The sequence below is a fragment of the Limulus polyphemus genome, unplaced genomic scaffold (genome assembly GCF_000517525.1).
Source record: "Limulus polyphemus unplaced genomic scaffold, Limulus_polyphemus-2.1.2 Scaffold4944, whole genome shotgun sequence".
NCBI lineage: Eukaryota > Metazoa > Arthropoda > Merostomata > Xiphosura > Limulidae > Limulus > Limulus polyphemus.
In genome coordinates, this window is record NW_013670554.1 from 27,904 (window position 1) to 39,146 (window position 11,243).

Consider the following 11,243-nt stretch of genomic DNA (forward strand, 5'->3'; position numbering starts at 1 on the left):
TGTAACTGAGTTAGACCAGTTTTGGAGAGTTGTATCTTTTCCAGTTATTCTGGACGAAGATATAACAAGAAACAAATACAGCTATTTCTTACTGATAAACAACACTATATGTGCACTATATATCCTTATTTCTTACAAGGTGACGCATATATATATATGTACGACTCGGATGGCTTAGCGATACGTCTGAGGGCCTCTAACGCTAAAAATCTTATGTCGATACCTGCAGTGGGCAGAGCACAGATACCCCGTTGTGTAGATTTGCGCTTAGCAACAAAACTAATTATATATATACATACAAATAGATAGATAATGTAGTTGCTCTGATAAGTGACGTTCACGTTTAATTTTTTGTTCCATTGTTACGTGCCCGGCATGGTCAGGTGGATAGGGCACTCGACTCACAATCTGAGGGTCGCGGGTTCGAATCCGCATCCCAACAAACATGCTCGTCCTTTCAGCCGTGGGGGCGTTATAATGTGACGGTCAATCCCACTATTCGTTGGTAAAAGAGTAGTCCAAGAGTTGGCGGTGGGTGGTGATGACTAGCTGCCTTCCCTCTAGTCTTACACTGCTAAATTAGGGACAGCTAGCGCAGATAGCCCTCGTGCGCGAAATTCCAAAACAAACAAACAAACAATCCATTGTCACAAAGTAATTTCAATTTCGACGGTTATTATCAGAAATACTGTTTCTCAAAATATTTCGGAAACAAATTAGTCTAAACTGGTTCGGTTAAGGTTCCTAATTCATTAGGTTGATCGTAAATATTTTCGTTAAAAACAAAATTGTATTATGTTATGGCTAAAGATACTGACTTCGCAAACACGTGGTTATATAAAAGTTGTTACAATGTAAGAAATAGATGTGTCTTATCTTTTTATAGCCCCCCAGTGGCACAGCGGTATATCTGCGGACTTACAACGCTAGGAACCGGGTTTTGATACCCGTGGTGGGCAGAGCACAGATAGCCCATTGTGTAGCTTTGTGCATAACTTCAAACAAACAATATTCTTTTACAAATATGTTAGAAACACGACATTTTTAAAATATCATGATTATAAATGTATAATATAACGTACTCAACCCCTGTAGCATGATAACTAATAACTAACGTACCTAACTGCTACTACTAAAAGCTACAGTATATAACATAACGTTTTGAACCCTCTGTAGCGTGATTACTACTACAGTGTCGTAGCTAGAGTATATAAAGAGTATTGATATTCCATAAAAATATTTATCAACGTGAGGAGAACACCTTTTAAAATATTTTGTCTTTCTAACCAGCTAATGTGGCAAAAAAAATGTCCAAAGAAAATAATAAAATATCTAGATTCCATGGTTCATTTCCCTGTTCTGGCAAACAGATATTTAACAGACAAGCTTCATTTCTTGATTCACTTAACAAACACAGTTGGATGATCTATAAGGCATGATGTAAGTGTTCTGACCTTTCACTTGTCTTTTGTAAGTTATTACTTAACGCCCTGCCTTTATAAAAGATAAGTCCTAAGGAAGAAAATATCGAAAGACAAGAAATCTATCGTTTTTTTTAAAACATCCATTGAATGTTTGTTGTGTAATTGGATTATCCGTTGAACTACATATATTGTATTGCACGTCTTGAAATGTTAAGGTTCTATCAATTCATTGTGTGAAACATTATATTATTGTAACTGCAGTTACATGAAGAAGGACGTTTCTATTCAAAATTACATTGAATGTTCTTTGTGTAATTGGATTATCTGTTGAACTACATATATACTGTACTGCAAGTCTTAAAATGTTAAGGTTCTATCAATTCATTGTGTGAAACATTATATTATTGTAACTGCAGTTACATGAAGAAGGACGTTTCTATTCAAAATTACATTGAATGTTTGTTGTGTAATTGGATTATCCGTTGAACTACATAAATTGTACTGCAAGTCTTAAAATGTTAAGGTTCTATCAATTCATTGTGTGAAACATTATATTATTGTAACTGCAGTTACATGAAGAAGGACGTTTCTATTGGATTACCTGTTGAACTACATATATATTGTACTGCAAGTCTTAAAATGTTAAGGTTCTATCAATTCACTGTGTGAAACATTATATTATTGTAACTGCAGTTACATGAAGAAGGACGTTTCTCTTCAAAATTACAATTACACCAACATGTTTTGCACAAAATTTGATATTTTTTTCTTATATTGTTCTCATGATAACCAATAGGAATAGTTTTATAAATATATTTATTTAGTTAACAGCAACCATATTAGAAAATGCCTTGCTTACGTTACCTAGAATTCACAAAAAGTAGGAATTTTCGAATGTATCCTTTGCAAGTTTAATTAATTTACAGTTGTAGTCGCCCGGTAGAGTGGGCATGGGATCCTCAGCAAGAACAGAAGCTATGAAGCGATTGGAGAACCTACGACACGGAGCTGAGCTGCAAGGAGATAATGAAAACTCCTCATCTCTCCCGCCAGCTTGGTTAGATAAAAATAAGTTTTATCAAGCTAAGGAAGTATTTGAACAATATTTCTTCAGGTGAGTATATATGAAATGAGCTAGTCTTGAAAGAACAAAACTCAAATATTTTGTATGAAAAAGCAACTAAGGCATTCACTAAGTTATTAGAAACATACATTACTATACAGATTATAAGAAGATAATACTGTCGTTATTCGAATTGCCTATCAATTAACGTCCAGTCTGTGAGTCGGTGAGACGGAATTTTGAGGATGAGGTGGGCTACAGAGGGGTGCCACGGTTTCCGGTATTCAAATTAGAACTTTAAAAAATTTACCCCGATAGAGGCATCGATCTTTTAACCTAAAAAAACACTTTATTGCCAAACAAGCTCTACCTTTCTGTAGTGTTTGGCCACGAAGATACGTAGCTTAGAGGGTTGGCTGGAATGTGTTCCTCCTTTTTGAGGTGCTTTGTGCCCGAAAGTTCTGTTAAGGTTTTGTACGATTCCTTGCGATCCCTATTATGAACCACTATCGTGGTTCATGATAACTTATTAAGAACTAGACTTAGGTAATCTTTTTTAGCAACTAGCCATGACAACGGTGATATGATCACCATAATTTCATCTCAAAGGTAGAAAAGTTTTCGAAAGCAGCCCAAAATGGAATTATTACATTATTTTTTTCTTGTACTCTTCACGTTTTATTATTCCGAGGCAGTAAATTTACCAATCACTATAGCAGTTGGTGGCGATTTTCTTATATCACGCTGATGATTACAAAACATAGGTTTATTACAGTATTTTTCAATGTGCTTGCTAAGTGGGAATCGTAAAAAAAGTAAAGCAACAAGGCTGGAGATACTGTAGTCATTATTTACTCAAACTACAAACCCCTATTTTGGCTCCATGGTGTTTCCTAGATTTACATTTGGTGGAGTCGAAATAGGGATTTGTAGTTTGAGTAAATAATGTCTACAGTATCCCATAAGCCGAGAGCTTTTGAAAGCGCTCAGGTTATAGGGTTTTTATTCATTTCTATCACGACTTCTTGAACCCACGTGTTTTTTAACACCATTAATATCTACAGTATCTTCGGCCTTGTTTCCTTCCTTTTTTTACGATCCCTATTTGCAGGTTTTTAAATTCCCAATTTTTTATTTATCTTATTTGCTGTCATTTTTATGCTCAACTATTGGCATAGGATTGCTTGATATGTAGCTAACTTTATATAATGTAATGATAATAAACATAGCTAGTAGCTAGCTGATACAGTTCATGATTATTTACTGTAGCTATTGACTATTTGATCGCATTAGTTCGAGATGTAAAACATTAAGTTGCAGCTGGAGATTATCATAGATATTAGTTTGAGAATATAGTGATAATTTGTATTTTCTGTGTAATTCAATTATGTATATATAGTGCATAGCAATAGTTAAATATATGCCCAGACTAAGACATAACCCCACTCCTTCACTTCATCCATAACATAGTGATTGGCTCCCTAAAGACACCGATTGTATAGTGTACAAATCATGAGTATCTACATATTACAGTCATCTAATGTTCATCTATTATTGGCTAGTAATTCTTCTTTCACCCTGTACTTAAGCTTTTTAAAGGAATACCAAAAAGCTAACTTCAAGGGGTAATGATAATATCGATTACACTAAAAGTATGATGTTTTTAGCTTATGTAAAATATAGAAGAAACAGTACTTTATTTAATATTCTACAAAAGGTTTGGGTGCGATATATATCAAGTTATTTTTGTTGTAGGCTGCCAATAGAATAAGAATAATTACAAACGGACAATTTTGAACGGATTTTTCTTTTACTTATAGATCTAACATACGTGTTTTTTGTGCATTTTTATATGTGTACAGACTTAACAGTCAAAAGTATAGGTTTTAGAGTGTTGTTTGAACTGAATCTTTACCATCCACATAACCTATAATACACCCATTCAACTTAGCACAGAAGTTAGCAAAACCTGCATACATCAAGGATAAAAAAGTATTCTCCATCCACATAACCTATAATACACCCATTCAACTTAGCACAAAAGTTAGCAAAACCTGCATACATCTCTTGAAAGTATTCATATAGTTAGATGATGCAAGTCATGATGAACGAATGGATAACACACTGGCTTTTCTAATAAAAAGCCCAGGAAAAAATCCAGATCTCTACCACCACAAAAAACAATCCTTCCCAGAACTTCCCAGTAGATGGCAGGACATTAATAACCGAAACAAACATGAAGTTATAAAAAAATTAAAAACATCCGTATAACACGAAAATGAACCCTTTAACAGATAAATGTATATATAATCGAAGAGTCAGTCTCATGTCTATACATAATATCACAAAAACAAATTTAGTAGAAAGGAATTAATTTGATTTCAATTGAAATAATATGGTTTTCGTTATGATTAGCGTCAGGCATTTAAGCAATTGATATATATATATATATATACAACGAAAAGGAAAACATATGCATATATTGCTTTTATATATATATATACATACATTTAGTCGAGCCAATTCTTATTCGTGTATACTTTTAAAATCTAAGCACAGTTTTACACTTATGCATTTTAAGATGTATGCATGACTTTGGATTTGTATAGTTTAAGATAGAAGCATAACATTCTATAATATGTTTTAACCTGAGTAAACCACTTATCCTGAACGTTTGCAGAAATTAGCCTTATATGTTTTATATCTGCATATGTTGTACATTGAACAATATATTGCTCTCCTCTTTGCCATCAAAGAACCTGCCATTGATTTTTGCTCAATAATTTGAATTTGGATTCGCCTGTAAAGAACACCCCCCTCCAGCTTTGCTCACCACATCGTTTGAAACCTGGTGCCTATTTCAGCTATGTTGTTTAATTACAGCTACACACTCACAGAGGGTACTTTATACTAACCTGTATCTTACTTTTATGGAAATAACATTCACACCTGTACCTACAGTTACGTTAATGGAAAGATCTCTAATGGATTGTCGTGTATCACATAAAGATCATGTTTTGAATTACTTAACATTACTTTAGTAAAGTCTGGGCTTTCTACTTCATCTTCTTCTATTATCAATAGCACTATTTCATCTTCTTAAGAGTTTCCATACAGCTCCTACTGAAACATGAGATCTTGCTTCAATCAATTCTTTTTGCCTCAGTCTCTTGGGAGTACATGTGCATTCACCAAATTACTGCTGGGAATAGTATGGCTGTCTATACTTTTATTGAGATTGTGCTCCTGGATTACAAACAATCACAGTGTTGAATATCATTTTTCTTACAATAAAAGAAGGAGCAGTACCAGAATGTTCGCATTTTATTTACTGTTTCCATAATTACTTCCAATATCAAATTCTAAAATTGAAGCCTCGTAACGTATACAAATTTTAAATTGAACCCTTTGGATATTTATTACAATATGTATATACACTTCATAGCTCAAATCCTTTGCAAGTTACACACACACTTTAACTTAAGTACATTATGAATTTATCAGTATGCATATACACTTTCTAACTAACTTTCTTTTATCCACTCACATCAATACCTTTTAACCTCATACCACCATCACACCTTTATCATTATATATATATAGCTTTTAGCTCTACTCTCCCATTTAAATGTTGATAAAACACATTTATGTTTTAATTTTTAACAGGAGACATATATTTTAGACATCGTATCAGATACTTTAACAGTCACACTACACATACACAAACATATATGAATATAATTCAAAATTATGACAGTTATGGTTTTCACTTATTCCATTAAGATTCCATATAATGGTTCTTTAGCTCGTCTCGGAACTGTTTGTTCTGTTGAACTAGTCCGAATTAGTTCCAGTGTCACAACATCTACAACAATTTCATCTGTTGAAAGCAGGACACACTGTTAGTAATACTGAAAGTTTTGGAAATAGTAGCTATAGAAGTTGTTGAGTTGGTCGACAAGTCTTTTTTGGCCTAATAATAATAATAATATTGTTTTTCTTCTTGTTTCTTGATCTTACTAGCCTTGGGAATACATTCCTGGTGTCTATTATGTCGTGCTCCCTCCAAAGATGGGTCACACCATCCCCTTCTGTGGTGATACTATGGCATAATTTTTAATGGTGTACGGTGCATTCCTCTGCTTTCCTACAATGGTGGATTTTAATCGAAGCAAATATGCCTATTGCAGACTGGGTAATGGCCTCACTAACTGATGATGTGATAACTGTGAAAGATGGTAGTTTATCTATTTCTATCAATGAAGAAAATCAGAACTCCACGGGTTTGGCTGATATGGTTTTGGATGGTTTCAAAGCTACAATATTTTCTTATATCACCATTATTTCATTCATACCAAGCTAGTCCAGCAATATATCTAGCATGATGGAAACCCAAACAAAATCATTTTAGTTGTCATCCGACTGAAAAAAATCATCTTCCATGATATGAGAATAGCTCAGGTAACTCACCAGAAGATCGGTTCAAGAAGCAGAATAAATAAACTGACCACAGCTTTGATGCTTTTAGCAAAGACAGGATATAAGAATCCGTGTGAAGTTGGCCTCTGATAGTTTAGAAATATAGTCAGCAATGTAGGATTAACTGTCGTAAATGGTTGGTAAACTGGTTGTAGAGAAAGATTCTGTAATAGAACGTAAGGCAACAAAACAAGAGTTGGTACGATTTCTTTTATAGAAGTATAAGTACATACTCAATATTAGTGTTTTTGAGCCTCTTCAGCACAGAGCCTCACCCTCTCCCCTTCGAAAGTAAGGTCCACACTAGTCTTTCTTAAGTTTGAACCTTACAGCCATGTTAGCTACTGAAATCCTGCCGCCATACAATCTTCTGATTGGTTCAGTTCCAACCATATCAACTCGAAGGTCGACATCAATGCTGTGCCTAATCTTTTGAATAGTGGAACTGTTCCACAATCGATGCATGCACCTCTGACTCACCATGAACAATCGTAGAAGTATTTCGACATCTTCGTAATCACTTGTTGGGTCAACATGGTTATAAAAAAGTGATTTTTATCACCGCTAATTCGTCAGTTTGTTGTATTTCTGATTATTGGTCGAGCCAGTGCAGGAGAGGTTCATCAACGATAGATAACTTTAGTTTGTCAACACATTCAACATACTTTTACCTCTTACATGCTTTCTATAGCTTCATTTTGGTGGATTGAGCTGTTAGAATAAAGGCCATCTAGCTAGAAGTTAATTTCTTCAATGCTGCAAATGCAAGCCAAATCTAGTCTCCAGGCTTAAAGTTTTATTTCTCTATTGTTTCATCATAGTCTTATTTTCAATGTATGACTCAGTCTGTTAAAGCACAATCTCACGTGCATCAACAAATGCATACCTTAACAACTTAATTAATTCCAATAAACGTACTATGGTTACATCTGTACTTGGATATGGTCGTACACCATAACCACTTGGAGCTCTACTTCATGCCTTAATGCAAGTAATTTCAATGAATATTCTGCAACCACTGTTCTGTTTTTTAGACATATGGCAGGTTTTGATTCCAGTCTATTCAAAGGGTTCAAAATTTTAAAAGGGTACGATTGGCAGTTAGCATAACCCTCTCATCATCGCTTGCAGTTGATCCTCCTGCATCTACTATAGTATCATCATGAATGGGACTTATGGACAACATAATATGTTCAATTTTAAATCCAATGGCCTATTAAACCACAATTAAAATAGGAGTCCCTTTTCATACATTCTAAGTGTCTCCTAAAGGGCATCTTCTTCTGCATTATTAGTGCAGCCCTTGCAAGTGGACTAGTAGTTTCGTATGGTGTTTCTCACACCTCCAAATTCTGTTGGAGGTGAGTATCTGGGAGTAGGACTAATGTCCTAGTTCGGACACCTGGTGAGCATGTTTTGGTGTGACGAGAATTCGAACCCGCGACCCTCAGATTTCGAGTCGAGTGCCCTAACCACCTGGCCGTGCTGGGCCACGCAAGTGGACTTTGGATGCTTTACTATTCCATAGAGAACAACAACAGCTTCATCACAACACCTGATCACAACTTTGAGCTCTTATGGTCATTGCTGATCCTCGAAGTTGCTTTAGAACTGAGTGTAGCAGCAACTGTAGGGAGATTTGTTTGTGTCTGTCTGCTGTGGTGTTGCGTGAGTTCGCTTGGTATTACCTCCATGAATTTGCCAATGATGATTTCCCCATGATCTGTAGACAATGTGCTTGTGAAAACTTTTTCCATGTAATTGTCTCAGATAATCTTTGTAAATGGCCAAGTTTTTGTGGGGACCCACCTCAACTCCCATGCATATTTTTGGGGCAATACCAACCCACCTTGCCAGCATGTAAAGCTCCTGATTACTCCAAAAGTCTAGAGGATCATCGCAGCTCTTCCTGGCAGACTTCATCTGCCAAATGCACTTCGCCATAGATAACCTTAACCAATGCCTGGAGTTATCAGCATTTATCTAGGTGTCCTACAAAGACCTTCCCAGGTGTTCTCACACACCCAGACTGTTCATCACCATTATGACCTAAAGTTGCCATCATTACTTTTATCTGCAGGAGGTAACCATTATAGGTTATTATTGAGTTTATTTGAGCAGCCTTAAAAGATTCAATATGGCAACACACGATAATTAGAACAGCTAAATTTATTTAGTGTGTGTTATTTCAAAATAAGTAAGTTATCATTTCTTTGCTGGATTGTCTAATCTGACAACAACAAAAAATTCAGTCCAGAAATGAGTGTTGTTGTTATTGTCAGTAGGCTAAACTTTGTATAATTATTAATTATTTAGTAATTAGTACTAAACTTATGTGATCGCATAGGCTACTAATTATGTTGTTGTTGTTGTTTTCTTAGTGCAAAGTTAAACATTGGACCATGTGCACTCCGGATTTTAGCGCTGTTAGTCCATAAAACTTACCCCTGACCCCCAGACATAATGGTAGTTATGTCAACGATTAACAATCGTTTGCCACCACTTTACCTTAAGTACTTAATGACCCCGTTAAGGCCTCAGAATTTGTAAGGAATTTATATAGACTTAACTGTAAATTGTCTAAAATAAATAACCTTCTGACCTTCCGCTAAAAATGTTATTACTAAAGATTTAAGGTCAAATTACCTATCAATCCCACGATGCCAAAGCCTAACTCAAAAACTTACTATAGTCACACTCTAAGATAGGGTGCTTCTAGAAGATGACCACTACAAGACGATCAAGTCTAGAACATTGAAAAAAACACCAACAGGAATTTGGAATGAAACTAACAAACAACTAACAGTACACGACATGGTCTACCTATAAATCACAAACAAGGTTACCACGTAAAACATCCTTATTAACAGGTAAAATATCTTTATTAACCGATGAAACATCCTTATTGATAGTTACAACATCCTCATTAACAGGTAAACATTCGTATTAACCGGTAACACATCCTTATTAATAGTTACAACATCCTCATTAACAGATAAAACTTCCCCATTAATATGTAAAACATCCTCATTAACAGGTAAAACATCTTTATTAACAGATAAAACAACCTTATTAACAAGTACAACATTCTCATTAACAAGTAAAAGCTTCTTATTAATAGGCACAACATCCTCATTAACAGGTAAAACATCCTCACATGTTAGAAACTGTGTCCGCTTTGTAGATATTATAAAAAAAACCATGGTTACTTCCCAAATTACAATGATTGACTTCGATGTATCAAACCTGTTCACTAATGTACAACAGGTACTCTACCAACAGCTTGAAAATGATAGGCATCCAATTGACAATCTTCGCGATAACAGAATTCACAACTTTCTGTACCAACACATCCTACTTCCAAGACAAACATAAATACTACCAACAACAAGAAGGTTTGGCTATGGGATCTAACTTACCGTAGTGTACATGGAACATATCAAAGATCATATCTTCATACACGTCATTCTATAACCAAAGATTTGCATCAGATATGTTGACGATACATTTGTTGTAGAGCCATGCAGTAGACAATAGAAATAGAATGAACTAACAACTATCATTCCTCGAAGTGAGGGTCATTAAGATACATATCATATACCTTAGGATTTTACAGGAAGCCTGCAGATGCTGGTAGATACCTCGAATATAGATTAGTGTATTTCAACAGTGTAAATAAACGCATTATACATAAACAATGAACCTCCTTTAAAACAGATACTTTGAGAAGGAAATAGTAAAGATAAACACCAAGAATAAGCAGAAAGAAACTTACAAACACACATCCATATTGTGTCAAAAGCCTCTCCGAAAACACAGCATGAAACCAAAACAGTATTAATAAGCCAAAATACAATAAGATAATAATTAGTACACACCAATCCTTGCAAATGTGGACCACAGTGCATTGTAGGAACAGAAAGACCAAGAAAAGATCGAATTCAGGAGCATGATAGATACACAAGACTCTGTAATATCAATTTATCTTTAATAATCCATTATGTCAGAGAAGAATATCATAAACTAAAGTGGAACGATACTAAGATATAGAAATATTAACCACACACGATGTAAAAGAAAGGATAAAAAAGTATTCTCCATCCACATAACCTATAATACACCCATTCAACTTAGCACAGAAGTTAGCAAACATCCACATAACCTATAATACACCCATTCAACTTAGCACAGAAGTTAGCAAAAATATAACACGAAAATGAACTCTTTAACAGAGAATAACGGTTATTCTCTGTTAAAGAGTTCATTTTCGTGTTATA

General features: G+C 34.8%; 1 protein-coding gene across 1 annotated transcript in view; it reads left to right on the forward strand.

Moving 5' to 3' along the window:
* The first annotated feature begins 2,374 nt into the window (after positions 1-2,374).
* The window catches only part of LOC106471890, a 12,871-nt gene continuing 4,002 nt past the window's right edge, over positions 2,375-11,243 (forward strand). Inside the window, exon 1 of the mRNA XM_022400501.1 lies at positions 2,375-2,538. Within this exon, the coding sequence (XP_022256209.1) occupies positions 2,375-2,538 (164 nt within the window). The remainder of the gene's footprint in view (positions 2,539-11,243) is intronic.